Source organism: Panthera tigris, chromosome A3 (assembly GCF_018350195.1).
Source record: "Panthera tigris isolate Pti1 chromosome A3, P.tigris_Pti1_mat1.1, whole genome shotgun sequence".
NCBI classification, from domain to species: Eukaryota; Metazoa; Chordata; class Mammalia; order Carnivora; family Felidae; genus Panthera; species Panthera tigris.
This window is the reverse complement of record NC_056662.1, coordinates 23305505-23321920: the sequence shown is the minus strand read 5'-3', so window position 1 is coordinate 23321920 and position 16416 is coordinate 23305505. Positions and strand designations below refer to the sequence as shown.

Genomic DNA, 16416 nt, shown 5'->3' with positions numbered 1-16416 from the left:
TTCAAGTAAAAGGAGCACACTGGGTATGGGAAGGTATGTGGTATGTCTGAGGAAATGAAAGGCCCAGTGTTTTATAACATAGAGTCTGTCTTCCTTTGCCAGCTGCTATGATCACACATCTTCATAGATTTGACTCTGTATTTCCAAACCCTGGCATACTTCCTGGCCCAGAGTAGGTATTCAGAAAATGTCTGTTGAATTGATGAATTTCCGTCCCCCCCTCCCCTTTTTTTTGGTCAATTTTCCCTGTCCCTTTATATTTGTTTGGCTACACTGGTGTTCTGTGGCTTGGTTGACTTAGTGAATAGTTATGTCCCTTGCCTAAAATAAAGTCACCATAGTAACCTAATTTACTATGAAACTTATGTTATCTGTCTTTTCTAAGTTGAATTCTAGGTAAGTATGAGTTTTCAGTATTTGTTTGGCTTTGGTAGAGAGCTATTTTGTAACTAATTTTGTCATGGTGATCGTAGCACTTGTGCATAAATCCCCTCCAATTTGACAGTTGTTATGCTGGGGTCTGTTTGTCTTTTTGACATTTGCAACATGGATATCATTGGTTTATTTTGATGATTCACCTTGCTTTGTGTATATATTCCTTTTTTAAAAAATGTTTATTAATTTTTGAGAGAGAGACAGAGTCAGAAACAGAGAGAGACAGAGAGAGAGAGAGAGCAGGGGAAGGGAGACACAGAATCCAAAGCAGGCTCCAGGCAGAGCTGTCAACAGAGCCCGATGCAGGGCTCAAACCCACGGACTGGAAGATCATGACCTGCGCAGAAGTCGGATGTCCAACTGACTGAGTCACCCAGGTGCCCCTGTGTATATATTCCTATTGCTGTTTTGTGGCTCTAGGTATTCATGTTCAAATCTTTTTAAAAAGTACATTTGGGGGCACCTGGCTGGCTCAGTTGGTGGAGCATGTGACTTTTGATCTTGGGGCTGTGAGTTCGAGCCCTGTGTTGAGTGTGGATTGTTCAAAAATAAAATATTTTTAAAAAGTACATTTGATGAACATTTATTGAATGCATAGGCATTGGGTGTAGATTACATAAAAATAAAAAATCCTTACAAGAAAAGAAAAATAAAAAAAGAAGGGTCCACTCAGGTGCTTTAGAAGAGGGGTAGGGGAGAGCATGTAGAAACTCAGTCTCCAGCCCAGGTATGCTATAAGAAATACTGTCTTTCTTCTGTCTGGTTCTGGTTATAGGGTATAGGTATAGGTAGGCCAGATAATTCTAGGCTTATTACTACTTTACTCTTTTCCTTCCATAGATCAAGAATATTCTTGGTCTCTTTGTAGGGAGGCAGAGGAGCCCACCATACTTCTTTTTGGGCCCTTGGCACTATAGAAGCCTTGGTCATCTATTTTGTCATCTATTTTGTATCTCCACAACCTAGCTGTTTGTCTCAGAATACAAATTTAGGAATGTATGTTGAATAATGGAATTGATAGGGCATAATTTCTGCCTTATAAAGTGCTTAGCATCTAGTGTTCGTATTTGCCATTTAAAAATCCTGTTTGTGGGGCGCCTGAGTGGCTCAGTCAGTTGAGAGTCCGACTTCGGCTCAGGTCATGGTCTCATGGTTCGTGAGTTCGAGCCCCACGTCGGGCTCTGGGCTGATAGCTCAGAGCCTGGAGCCCGCTTCAGATTCTGTGTCTGCCCCTCTGCTGCTTGCACTCTGTCTCTCGCATTGTCTCAAAAGTAAATAAACATTAAAAAAAAAAAAATTAAAAATCCTGTTTGTGACTTGAGTCTGAAATTTTTTATTGAGTCTTCTGAGCCTTTTCTTTAAAGGAAAACTATTGAACAATTAAATTATATCCGATGATCATTTAAAACTCTCTTAGGCAAAATTAACTCAAGAAGAGGTAGAAAGCATGACTGGATTAATAATCATAGAAGTGATGGAAAAGGTCGATAAAGAATTGTCTTGTGAAAAAGTCTCAGACTAGGCAGTTTCATAGAAAATGAAATCAAGCTTTCAAGTCCTTTCTTTGAGCTTAGCATAGCCTAATCCTGAAAGTGGGCAGGAAGGACATAATACAAGGAAACTTGGACAAGTCCTACTTATAAAAGAGACACAAAACTTGTCAGTAAAATACTAGAACTCCCAATAGACACTTACTAAATGAATGGCACACACAACCAAATATGATTTATTTTATAGGGTAATGATAACTTAAACTTAGGAAATCTGTTATTTCATTTTATTCATAGAGTAAAAGAGAAAAGTTGTACAATCATCTTGACAAAGACTGAGAAGTCTCAAAATTTATTCTTTTTTAAAAAATGTATTTTTTAAATTTACATCCAAGTTAGTGAGCATATAGTGCAACAGTGATTTCAGGAGTAGATTCCTTAATGCCCCTTACGCATTTAGCCCACCCCCTTCCCACAACCCCTCCAGTAACCTTCTGTTCTCCATATTTAAGAGTCTCTTATGTTTTGTCCCCCTCCCTGTTTTTATATTATTTTTGCTTCACTTCTCTTATGTTTATCTGTTTTGTATCTTAAAGTCCTCTTATGAGTGAAGTCATATGATATTTGTCTTCCTCTGACTAATTTCTCATAGCATAATACTCTAGTTTCGTCAATGCAGTTGCAAATGGCAAGATTTCATTCTTTTTGATTGCCGAGTAATACTGCGTTTTGTGTGTGTGTGTGTGTGTGTGTGTGTGTGTGTGTGTACACATACATACATACCACATCTTTATCCATTCATCCATTGATGGACATTTGGTCAAAATTTATTCTTGAATCCTTGGTAAGTAAGTATGAGGAAAACTTCACATTAAAGGCATTAATTAGAAGACTCTACAGACTTCACACTTAATGATGAAACATTGGAGATATTTTCATTAAAAGAGAAGGATGCCAACTATCTGCTAATTTTCAACATCATCTTAGAAGCACTAATCAGTGTCATAATGCAAGAAAAATAAATGGTAGTATCAGTATTATACTGATAATACAAATTATTATAATCATAATTTGGATAGGATATGGTAGTCTACCTGTGAAATGCAAGGCAATTAATTGATAATCCATTAGTGAGAGTTTGAGTAGGTTCAGAAATCAAAACAGAATAAGAAAGTATACAGTGAGAGTGCTGCTTCTACTTCTTCATCCTATACCTGCTCTGTTCTCTATAGGTAACCAGTTTATTAGTTTCTGTCCATCCTACCAGTGTTTCTTTATTTAAATACACAACGTAACACAGAAAGTATTATAAGATATGCACTATTCAGTAGCTTGCCTTTTTTTTTTTTTTTTTAATTTGATTTTGAGAGCCAGAGAGTGCATGTACATTTGAGCAGGAGAGGGACAGATAGAGGGGAAGAGAGAGAATCCCAAGCAGGCTCTGTGCTGCCATCAGCATGCAGTGTGCCATCAGCATGCAGGCTCTGTGGGGCTAGATCCCATGAGCCATGAAATCACGACCTGGGCTGAAATCAAGAGTTGGAGGCTTAACCGATTGAGCCACCCAGGTCCCCCTGTAGCTTGCCTTTTTTAAAGTTAATATGTCTTGGAAATCTTTCTGTATCAATTCATAGGGTATGGTTTCTCACTTTCTGTCTTTTGTTTTATAGCTGCATCATATTCTATTTTGTGGATGTGCCAAGCAGCATACATATAAATCCAATAACCACAAAGCTGTTGGTTGATAATCTGCCCATTAAATACTCAAAACTTTTAATTTAAAGGTATTTATTTTTATATGCACAAGTATTATGTAACTAAATCTTTGTAAAAATTCAAACTACAGGCAAAAGTCTCTTGACCATTTCTAATACCTGTTCGACCTTCCCTAGAGCTAACTTTTGTTATCAGTTTAGTGTTCAATATCTGTTCCTTTCTGGCTAATATTTCCATTAGAAATGTGACTCCCAGCTGCAGTGTTACTTTGTAAACTAGAGTCTCATCAGTGACTGTTAGTTACATGTTGAAGCAGGAAATTCTTGCTCCTCTTTCCTGTCTATACACAGTCTGTTCACAACTTCTCTTTTGTTAACCTTGTCACATCTTCTCTAGCTCCCCCTGTGGTTATCCAGATATTTAGGTTGCACTAGTACAATTACTGTTTTGTAGGTAAAAAGTAGTTGATTATCAGTAGTTTCATGTAGTTTCACTTAATAGTGTTAAAACTTAATTGGTTCATGTGTCTGATTCTCCTCAAGGACAGGAGCCAGAACACTTACGTCTTATAATCCCTTTCAAGACCTGGAATTGACTGGGCAGGTCAAAGTCACTAATAAAGTTCTGTTGACTGATGAAGCTGAGCTGTTTCCAAGGCAACCAGCAATTTTGATCCACCAAGTCTTCTCTGTTCTTTGAAATGCAGTTGGGTTTCCCCATTCTCAGTGAGTGCCTCTCATCCTTGTCACACTTTAGAAAAGTAGGGGAAAACTGCCTTCCCCTTAGGAAACCTTGTTGACCCCGTTGTTACTATTGATCCTCTTGGTGAGGTTTATGTAGTTTATGTACTGCAGACAGTAGGATGCCTGTGCCCTGTAAAGTTTTTTGAGCAAGGAAGGGCTTTAGAGTAGCCAAGGGCCTAGAAGACCTTCTTCAGGCTCCCGAGCATGTGCATTGGAGTTGCTAGCCTTGGAATTTGGAGTTGATCTGTGGATCTGGACTTACCAGACTTTTAGAAGGTACTGACCAAATTCAAAATAATTTGGGATTTGTCCTGAGGTTGCACTTTTTATTTTGCCAAATAAGGATATTTAAAATAAGTATCTAGTTATATACTCTTTATAGTTGGTACATGCTCATGGTACAACATTCAAAACATACAAAAAGATATATATTGAATAAAATAAGTCTCATACTTCCTCTCCAGTTCCTTAACTATCCAGTTCCCTTCCCAAGAGGCAAACCGGGTTGCTTGATCATCCTTCCAGAGATAGCCCACGCATTTAAAAACAGGTATGAATGTATTGGCTCTCTCTCCTCTCCCAAATAAATGGTAGTGCATTCAGTACACTTTGCACCTTTAGTTGTTGGGTTTTTTCCCCACTTTTCTTAGAGATCTCTTAAAATCAGTACATAGAAGGCTGACATACTCTTTTAAATGGCTACATAATATTAGTAAGAGACCAACAGTTACCACTGTTTTAATTTAAAAAGTATATTTACACACCAAAAATTTAGAAAGAATGTGATTTTAGTATAAAGAAAAGTTCTGCAAATTAAATAAATTTAGTTCTGTGAGAAATTAATTCCATGCATTGGTCCAAAGCCTTGTGTTTGAAAACTACTGCTAGAGATAGTAAACCATTAAAGCAAGAGCTTTTGAATAGGAGTGCGTTAGGCCAGCTTGTGTTATTTTAGGGAGGCTCCCTAGTCTCTGGTAGGCTGTACAGATGAGAGGGCAAAAGGAATATGATTGAGATGTCCATGTCCTTCTCTCTGCTTTATGGAGAGGAATAGATTTAGGGAATCCTTTTGTTTTCTACAGTTGTATTTCACAGTTCATCACATTGTATAGTTAGCTAGTCTGCTGTCAAGGTATCTTCTGTTTGTAGCAGCTGTATGTCAGTTGTATCAGAGTAGGGAGACTAGGTTCAGGGCTGTTTATTCTGTTAACATTTTTTGGGGAATTGATGTATGTTTAGTACCATTCAGAATTTTATCAGTCCTGTGTGAAAAATACCCACATGAAGTGATGGGAGCCTGAACTTGGAGAGTGACTGAAATTGGAATGGGTAGCTGGAGTCTGGAGCTTTGGGACTGAAGAATTGACAGGACACTTGACCTTTGGGAAGACTAGGGAGAGCAGAATTCATTTGCTGAACATTTATTGAATGCCCAGTGTCTGCAACCTACTGTGATAGGTTAACGGCAAACAAACTGCCTTAGAGGTTACTACTGGTGTAGGATTGAAGAGGACATAGTATTCAGACAGAAGGAAGCAGGCCTGTTTATTTAGGTAGCACATGTTTGTTAGGATAGCGGGGTACTAGGTGCTGGATATAAGGCAGGCAGGTAGAATCTAAACTTTCTCAATCTAGAATAGCAATCTGATTAATACAAGTGTATTTAAGGAACAATATTATTTATTTTTAACCATTTATTTTTGGAATGAGCAGTATAATAATATGGTTGAAAAAAAAATATTAAAAGGCATGCTACAAAAATTCTGTCTCCCACTTTTGTCCTTCCCCTCCCCCAATACTCAGTTCCCCTGTTGTGTCAGTTAGGTTTCAGTGCTGGAAACAAAACCACTTTGGATACTTTAACCACAAAAGGATTTAACACAAGAAATTGGGTACTTAGAAAATTGTTGGAAGGGTTGGAGGAGTGGGACTCAAGGTTGCTGCCCTTAAGTATCAATTTGAAGGACCCAGCCCGGAGCTGTGTTCTGGAGGTCAGGAAGTTACTGCTGCCACTGGCCCACTGCCACCACCACCCTCAACACTGCTGCTTGATACTTAAGAAGCTGGTAACTAGACATTAGATCCTTGCTTATGCAGACCAGTACATCAGTATCACCAGATTGTTTAAAGCTCTTAGGCCCTAACTTCATCTGCTGAATCAAAATCTACATTTCAACAGGATCCTCTGATGATTTGCATTCCATGAAAGTTTGAGAGGTCCTTCACTGGAGCCCTGGGGTTTGGCCACTACAGTTGCCTCTAAACCCATAGGTCTCCATGACCTTGACTGCCAATTGTTGGGGAGTCAGGGAAATGCAGTTGGTTTTTCCAACTCTCAGTCTAGAAGAAATGGAGATTGAAAGAGCCCATCTTTTGAAGTGACCGTACTTCTTTATGTAACCATTGTTAGTTTCTTATGTAAGATATTTTTATGCATAGTTAAACATATATGAATATACTTTTTCATCTTAAAGAAAATAAACAGTTGTTTACACAATGTCCTGCACCTTGTTCTTTTCATTTAATAGTTCATCTTGAGAGAGCTTTCCGTATCATAACATAGGATTTTTTTTTTTTTAACAGCTGCATGGTATGCTACTATATGGATTACAAAATTCTTAAATTGAAGCTATCTAATACAATTTGGGTTGCATGGTCATTCTAATTTATTGGCATATGTAAAGTGTAATCAAGTTAAATGTTTGCTTCCTGCCTCCTTTGTGTTTTGGTCTTGTGTGTATGTCAACTTGTTTAACTTGCCTTATAACCCACTGTGCTGGGTATCCTTCCTCCACTCTACATGACAGAACTCAGGTCTGAAAGGTCAGGTTAATAGTTCATAAACTAAGGAATATCCAGGTTGGGATTTGAACCCCAAGTCTGTTAGCCTCCATAATTTGTGATTTAACACAATTGCACGAGCCTTTACATGGTAGGCTTTGGTAATCTAGTCCTTTGGGAAGAGGTTTGGAAGAGTACTGTTTTGGATATTTTGGGTGGGTATTAAAGGCATTTGACTTTTTTTTCTGACTCAGGTATCCAGCTCACATAGAAGACATTGACTACGAAGAAGGAAAAGTACTCATCCATTTCAAGCGTTGGAACCATCGTTATGATGAGTGGTTCTGCTGGGACAGTCCTTATTTACGCCCTTTAGAGAAAATACAGCTGAGGAAAGAGGGCTTACATGAAGAGGAAGGATCTTCTGTGAGTATCAGATCTGTAATGAGCTGGGTCAGCCATTGGGTATTTTATGTTCCAGCCTTTGATGTTCAGTGTGAAAGTCAGTAGCAGCTGGGGACCAATCCTTATTTAGGTCTGTAGTTACAACTCTGAGATCTCCATGGCACCTGGGGTTCTTGAAGAATCCTAGTTGTCAATTGTCTCCATGATGTGATTGATGTGACAGGTCATTGAGAGAAACATTGAGGATGCATGGGGACCTTATCTCTTTCTTTTATACCACTGTATCCCTTTAGATTGATTATTTATTTATTTATAAATATCTCTAAATTTTTTTTTAATGTTTATTTATTTTTGAGAGAGAGAGAGAGAGGGAGGGAGACACAGAATCCAAAGCAGGCTCCAGGCTCTGAGCTGTCAGCACAGAGCCCAACGCGTGGCTTGACCTCACGGACTGTGAGATCATGACCTGAGCTAAAGTTGGATGCTTAACTGACTGAGTCACCCAGATGCCCTTATAAATATCTTTTATTTTTTATTTATTTTTTAAAATTATTATTATATTTTAATGTTTATTCATTTTTGAGAGAGAGAGAGAGAGAGAGAGAGAGCGTGTGCACCCCCCCACACACACATGTGCAAGTGGGGGAGGGGCAGAGAGAGAGGGAGACACAGAATCTGAAGCAGGCTCCAGGTTCTGAGCTGTTAGCACAGAGCTCGACACAGGGCTCCAACCCACGAACTGTGAGATTATGACCTCAGTTGAAGTTGGACGCTTAACCGACTGAGCCACCTAGGTGCCCCATAAATATCTTTTTTTAAACGTTTGTTTATTTCTAAGAGAGGTGTGAGCAGGAGAGAGGCAGAGAGGAAAGGAGAGAGAGAATCCCAAGCGGTTCCGTGCTATCAGTGCGGAGCCCAGTGGGGGGCTCAGTCTCATGAAATGGAGATCATAACCTGAGCTGAAATCAAGAGTCAGACGCTTAGCCAACTGAGCCACCCAGGCGCCCCCCATTTTAGATCATTTATTAAACTGGTTTGTTGTATGACCATTTATTAAGCAATCATTCCCTGTGGAGCCTCATTTCAAGGTCTTTTAAAAGGTCTTAAACACTTGGAATTGGACTATATTCCTTTTTCCTATTATCACTATACCTGGAGCTTTTACTGATTTCAGAATGAAGGATGAAGTATTCGTTTTGAGGTTTTAATTTTTTAAATATTTATAAGAATTTTTTAAAGATTTTATTTTAGTTTTTTAAGTAATCCCTCTACCCAATATGGGGATTGAACTCACAACCCTGAGATCAGGAGTCACATGTTCCACCGACTAAGCCAGCCAGGCGCCCTAAGTTTTGAGTTTTTTAAATAAGCATTGAGACATCTGTAGAACTCATGCTGCCTTTGGATCTGCCTCAGCCCTGGATTCTGTTTTTCATTTTAGCCCTGGCCAGGAAACTTGAACTCTTGTTTTCTGTGTGTGTTGTTCTACCACTCCTCTCCCCTCCTCCCTGCCCCTGCCATTTATTGTTTTATGTTGTTCAGTTTGATTGCTCAATATTCATTCTATAAACTGTATTAATGCAAACTGCTGGAAAAACAGTATGAAATATTAAAGTTGAATGGGTGCTTCCTTTGGCAAAAGATCCTTTAAAAGTGTGGTTGGCATGAATGCTGCTCCCCTAAAGATGAGGTGGCTTCCCTCCTTCTAACTTGTATACTGGGTGTGTTTTTAGTGGTCCTGGGCTCAGGGACAGAGCAGGGACTATCATCAGTGCTGTGCTATGCTTGCCCAGACCTCCTAGGATAGGAAAAGTCTTGTGTCTAACCCTTTTGTTGTGACTCCCAGTGCCTCTGTCTCAGTAGCCATCTCCCCTTCCCACTATTGTCAATCCAGCTTCTCTTATGAAATCTGGTACTGTGTGTGTCCTATGAAATTGGATTGGTAACAGGTTTTTTTTGTTTTTTGTTCTTTTGTCTTTTTTAATGTTTTTTAGGAATTTCAAATAAACGAGCAGGTCCTTGCTTGCTGGTCTGATTGTCGTTTTTACCCAGCCAAAGTCACTGCTGTTAACAAGGATGGTAAGGCATTTGAGTTGTAATTATTTTTACTCATGAAGTAGGGGGAGTTTGTAATATTAGAGTCTGATAGTATATTTTGAGTATGTATTTATTGCCTAGGAATCCTCTCTCTTCAAGTTAACCACTATGTCAGGAATTAGGAAGAAATTATAAATGGAGACAAATCTGGGTTAAAAAGAGGAATTTGATTCTTTGCCTCCTAAATTCTAGTAATTGTTTTCTAAAACAGTTATGGTTCTAAAAAAACAGTAAAATAATTATGGGTCATCTGTCCCTCTGCTGGTAAGTGTGCAGGTTCTTGTCCAGGAGTTCCTAAGAGATGAAAAATAAGCTTTAATATGCCTTTTACTTATTTGTAAATAGCCTAGAAATGAAGTGAACATTACTAAACATTTCTTAAAAATATGCTTTGTGAGGGGCACCTGGCTGGCTCAGTCAGTAGAGCATGTGACTCTTCAACTCAGTCATGAGTTCAGGCCCCACATTGGGCATGGAGCCTACTTAAAAAAAAATGCTTTGTGGATGCAAGGTGATTGAAGGTGGTCTGTAGCATCAAAGTTGCTAGTTGAAACTGGGGCCCTGGGATTTAGAGCACCGAGTTGGGATGCCTTTGCCAAGTTTATAACCCGTGAGGAGTCAAGACTGGGAACATGACCCAGAGAGGCTGTTTTTGCTAGTACAAAGGCGGGAGGATGGTTAAGAAAATAATATGTATGGTCAGCATCCTGACACTGAGAGAACAGACTCTGGATCTGAGTGATACATTTTTTTTGTAGTATTTTCTATCAGGTTGTTTGTGGTATGTCCATGACCTCTTAGTACTGCTGTTTGTGGTGGCTATGTGGCCAGATTGACTTTTTATTCAGTGAAGTTTTTCAGGTATTCATTCAGCACTCTTGTTAAATGCTGGACCTGGGGCTGATCAAGTTTTGTTTGAGAATGGGTTGAAATGGTAAAAAAACGAACATGTATTTGCATGTAGCAGAAATTTCTGTTTCTCTTTTGCTCTATTCACTCCCTCCCCACGCTGCCCCCCCCCCGTCCCCCCCCCCCCCCCCCCCCCCCCCCGTCCCCCAGCTGTTAGGCCAGTGTGGGTTAATTCTGCTACCAGATGTAGGTTATCCTGAAAGCACAGTCCTCTTGCCTCAGGCTTCCAAAACAAGGTTGTATCTTTTAAGATGTCTGAGCAGTTACTGACTACTCCAGTTCATGGTTGATTCAGCCTTTTTGAATAGTCCTTGTTTCCCTAAATTTCTTTCTTTCTTTTTTTAATGTTTATTTATTTTTGGGAGAGAGAGAGAGAGAGCACAGGCAGGGGAGGAGCAGAGAGAGAGAGGGAGACAGAATCTGAAGCAGGCTACAGATGGTGAGGTCATGACCTGAGCCCAAAGTCTGATGCTTAACCAACTGAGCCACCCAGGCACCCGTTCCCTAAATTTCTTTTTTTTTCTATAATTTATTCATTAAAAAAAAATTTTTTTTATTTAAAAAAAAAAATTTTTTTTAACGTTTATTTATTTTTGAGACAGAGCATGAACGGGGGAGGGTCAGAGAGAGGGAGACACAGAATCTGAAACAGGCTCCAGGCTCCGAGCTGTCAGCACAGAGCCCGATGCGGGGCTCGAGCCCATGGACCGTGAGATCATGACCTGTGCCGAAGTCGGCCGCTCAACCGACTGAGCCACCCGGGCGCCCCATAATTTATTCATTTTTTATAATTTACATCGAAGTTAGCGCATGGTGCAACAATGATTTCAGGAGTAGATTCCTTAAGCCCCTTACCCATTTAGCCAGTCACTCTCCCACAACCCCTCCGGCAACCCTCTGTTCTCTATATTTAAGAGTCTCTTATGTTTTGTCCCCCCCCCCCCCCCCTTTTTATATTACTTTTCCTTCCCTTATGTGCATCTGTTTTATCCTAAAGTCCTCATATGAGTGAAGTCTTATGATACCTGTCTTCCTCTGATTAATTTCGCTTAGCATAATACCCTCTAGTTTTTCTAAATTTCTTTTATAAGTTTGTGTTCAAAATAGAATTCTCTGTTATTATTTTTCATATGTATCACTTTAATCTAAAAATGTATTTTAAAGGAGAGCTCACATGTTATTAAACTGCTTTTTAGTAAAGGACAGTTTACTTTTTAAGTCTTATTTTCAAGATTAAAATTTTTTCTGCTCTTACTACATTTAAATCATATGATATGAAATGTAGGTGTCCTATGTGTACATAGATGTGTTCCTGAAGGTCTATTAGGTTGATTTATGCTGATCAATTGAGTGTATTCCCCCTGAATGATATCCATTGGAGGTGTGCTCCCTTGGGGAAATGGCTGTCCCTTAGATCACATAAAAGTTGTGAGTAGTAACATGGGTAACTCTGTAGATAAGGGAGGTTGTAGAAAGGAAGCAACATGTGTCTTTTGATCCAGTGATGTCTCAGGTCACATGGAGCACAGAAATGGGGCCAAGGGGGTTGGATGAGGGAGTATCAAAGGAGAAAAGGCAGATTGAAGAAGAACGGTTTGGGGAGCCCGGGAGCAGTCTCTTAGAGGGGTAGGATGGGGTCTTGGTGGAAGGAGGCTGTTTGCATCTATGCAGATCCTAGATCTGGGTATCGTGGATTTAAAAAAAGAAAAAAAGAGAAAAGACCTAGTTCAAGGCTGCATGAAGTGGGTGTTGATATAGAGCAACCAGGAGGAGGCAGTACAGGAATAGAATGGTGCAGATAAATCATGAGGGGAGCGGGGAAGGACCCCTGTCTGTAGTTACTGTTGTTTTTGTTTTTGTTTTTTTATGTGTGGATGAGTCTGGAATATTTTGAAATAATCATTTAAGGACTAAAAATCATTTGCCACATTATTAGGCATAGTTAAGATTTTTAAATGTCTCTTAAACTCTTTTGAACTGGGGCAACCAGAACTTTGCAGGTTGTTTTAAAAAATATTTTCTGTTTATTTCCTCTATGTGCTAAAATTATAGGAGGGGGAGTCTTCAGATAATGATTGTCCCTAAAATAGCCATTTGCCACCCTAATAATATTGGTTCTGTAAGCTCTGAATTCTGTCCAGTAAATTTTAGTTATTTGGAAGACATTGAAAATGAGTGGAGGGGCACCTGGGTGGCTCAGTTGGTTAAGTGTCCAACTTTGGCTCAGGTCATGATCTCCTGATTTGTGAGTTTGAGCCCTGAATGGGGCTCTCTGTTGTCAGCACAGTGGCTACTTTGGATCTTGTTTTGGATCCTCTGTCTCCCTCTCTCTCTGCCCTCCACTGCTGGTTCTCTCTCTCTCTCTCTCTCTCTCTCTCTCTCTCTCTCTCTCTCTCAAAATAATAAATAAACTTGAAAGAAAAAAAAAATGAGTGGAGATTTCTGTCAGAATCAGTTTTCCCCAGAGTTTTTGGTCTGAAGTCCTTACTGGTTCTTGAGACTAATTGGAAGGGAGAGAAGAGGAAGGTCACGGGGCAGGGGAAATCCTGAAAGGTAGTGGAATCGGCTGGGTGGTATTATGGTCACATTGTGGATTGTGAAGGAAAGCTAGCCTTTGTGGGAGTTCAGATCTGTGCCTGATTTTGAAGAGATAATGACTCTTTGGTGCTGCCTTTGGGTTAGATTTTATCCATGGGAGCTGGTGGGCAGTTTCTAGTTCAGTGTGACTGTAGTCCTTGCAGGATGTGGGGAGGACAATGCTGGACTCTTTTTTCATTCTTTCCTTGGTATTTTCTGCTTGCTCTGCCTCATTTCCATCTGCAGCAGAGGCTATCACAGTTTCATGGCTCTGTGAGGAGGAGCTCTGCTGGCAAGGTGCCCCCTTTATTTCCTGTAAAAGTCATTTTGTCTTGTTGGTGCTGCTAGAAGCTGGGCATATAGTGAAATCACACCTTGTAGATTCATCTTTGGGAGGCTTGGTCTCATTTTCTTGCCACTCTCAACTTCCTTGGTGGTTTTCCTGAGACTGAGCATTGAGGTTGCTGGCATTGGAAGTCTGGTGTGAAACACAACTAAATGGTAACTTTAGAGTTTCTTAAGGGAGTTATTTAGCACTTAGAAACTGGGGAGGGCAGTGCAATGTTATTTAGCCCTTTTCACCTGGAATAGTTCTTTGGCAGTGGTAATTAAGCATCATTTCATGTGAAGGTAGCCACACCTGGTTAGCTTTGTTAGCCCCTTTGTCTGTGTTTGGAGTAAAGGACAGGATTCTGCTTCCAGGGAATCTTTGTTCAGAAGCCATCTCTGGTGAGTTGACCTCAGCTCTTTGCTGCGGCTGCTCAGCTTCCCTTTTTCACACTGGGTATGGCAGAGCCACAAGTGTCAGGGCTTTGTGTCCCCATCATGGACTAAGACCACGCTGCTCTGCAAGGCATTCTCTGGCGGAAACTGAAAGTAGGTTTGCATTTACAACAAAATGAGGAATTGTTCCTTCCTGTTGATCTGTGGTTCTTTAACTTGAGTGAACAGGCAAATCAGGCCCCTCTTCCTTAAAATTATACGTATTCTTAGGTTATGTGTTCTCTGTTCCCTCAGTTCAGTCTTTGGTCTAGTGCCTGAAGTCTGCATTTGTAAGAGGAGATTCTTTGGAAATGCTTTTATTTCTAGAGTCTCTTGTTGAAGCAGTTACTATTTTTTGTCTTCATGCTGTAACTGATCCTATATTTGAAATGTGGGGATGTTGGGACTGTGTGAAGAGCTTTGCACAGAGATAAAAGGAAGATTTAGGCCCACACACGCAGGTGCTAGCTTGGCTCTTACCTTCTAAGTGGGGAAGGGGTTCGTGCTTCCCTTTTAAAGTGATTGGTGGATAGTAGTAATTGGAACCACTTATTGATCCCTTGCTCTGTAAGGGTTACTTTGCTAAGCAGTTTCCATATCTGATCTGATTTAGTAGTATTCAGACAGACATGGAAAGGTTGTTGCCATCAACCCTATCATTTTACAGATGAGCAGCTAAGCTAACAGCAGAAGCTGCTTGAGGTTACAGAGCAGGTACATAAATGACAGAACTGCGACCTGGATGTAGGTCTGGGGGGGCTCCAAAGTTCCTGAACTGCAGTTCCTAAAGTCCTAGACTATCTCTCTGAGGCAGAGTTTTCCTAAAGGGCAAAAGTTGTCAGGGGCAGGTGTTTATTGGGAGTGTGTACACACATGCCTGATACGATGGTAGGGTGGGTGTAGATGGTCAGTATTTTCTGGAGCATGGTGGTATCTTGAGGGCCCTGACTAGGACTCTGGATCTGGTCCCAGTCCCTGCTCCTTGATTACTGGCAGTTTACTACCCTTTCTCTGGACGCTTGTGCAGTTAGAACTCGAAGAAGGAATTGGAACAGATGAGCATTTTTAGAAATTGTTGGCTACAGAACCTAAGCCCATTATGTAAAATTGGCTAAGAAGAAATGATGGGGGAGGGGAAGATATACTTGCAAACTTGTGTGTATTTCTCTGCCCACCCCAGAAGGCACATCTGTGAGCACATCAGGACTTTGAGAATCCATGTTTGAAAACTTTGAGTTTCCTATCCTTGGCATTCTGGAATTCTCTGACTCTCGGAGAATGAGTGGGATAGAGAAAAGGCCTTCAAGTCATAGTTATGTTAGATTTCAAGAGCAACAGAAATCTATCCAGAGTCACTTGTGCCATCCCGTTTCCTTGGCCCTAGAGAAGATCAGTTTGCTATGCATCTCTAGTTTTTTTTCTTACATCCCTTCTGTACTTAACTGACTGCTATAAGGTTGTCCAGTATACTGAGTTTTTAACCCCCAGAGGCCCATGTTTATTTATTTATTTTGAGGGGGAGAGAGAGGGAGAGAGAGAGAGAGAGCTCGAGGCATGAGTGGGTAGGGGCAGAGAGAGAGAGAGGGCGAGAATCCCAAGCAGGCTCCGTACTGTCAGTGTGGCTCAGCTTGGGGCTTGAACTCACTAACCATGAGATCATGACCTGAGCCGAAATCAAGAGTTGGACGCTTAACTGACTGAGCCACCTAGGTGTCCCAGGACAGGGGCTTCTTAAAGGAGACTGAGGCAGGGGGATGCACTTATTTTTTTCTGTAATTTACATGTTATTTGTTAGATATTATTTGTGGCTGTGGGAGAACTCTATTGTCAGCCACCTGCGGGAGGATTCCAGGGGAAGACATTTTTTTAGTTGTACAGGAACCATTAAAGTAGATTTGGGGCCTCTCTCCAGAAGTGGGCCTAGGCCACTATTGTCTATGGGATGTATTGTTCTTTTCCTTCTGATTTATTGAAGCCCAGGTTAGGCTGTGTACATGATCAAGGAAACAAGTTTTGAGATGATCCCTTGTAGTTCTTTGGAAGTAAAAAGGGTCAGGGCCAGGATATTGCTGTCTAAGTAAGGATGGTGATCCATGAGTACCTTACCATAGTGCAAGTCATTTCAGAGTGGTCATTGATGCTCTGGGTCGGTATTTTGGACTAAAGGCTGAGGGACTTGGGAAATAGGCAGTTTGGGGTGATGGAAGAAGAATTGGTCAGAGGTCAGCAGAGAGGCTTAGATGTTTGTTGTTGTTGTTGTTATTGTTTTTAGAGAGGCTTAGGTTCTAATCCTACCTCTATTTAGCTCTGTTTTAGCTCTTTTTGGAACTCAGTGCACACCTCTTCATTTAAGGCCTCCTTTTTGAACGTGCCATCAAGAGTAAGCTTCAGAATTGACCTCAAATAGCTGAAAATGTTGGACTGTTGGGTAACATTACTAAATGTTATCCTTCTGGATGTTTGAAATGTCTGTAAAAGTGAACAGTTTTCATTTTGATGTA

The 16416-nt window shown here is 40.5% G+C and overlaps 1 protein-coding gene across 3 annotated transcripts in view; it reads left to right on the top strand.

Moving 5' to 3' along the window:
- Positions 1–16416, top strand: part of PHF20 (PHD finger protein 20) — a 169954-nt gene that overhangs the window by 70184 nt on the left and 83354 nt on the right. For all 3 annotated transcript variants that reach the window (XM_007073632.3, XM_042980477.1, XM_042980479.1), the window contains exons 3-4: positions 7420–7591; positions 9565–9649. In XM_007073632.3, the coding sequence (XP_007073694.1) occupies positions 7420–7591; positions 9565–9649 (257 nt within the window). The remainder of the gene's footprint in view (positions 1–7419; positions 7592–9564; positions 9650–16416) is intronic.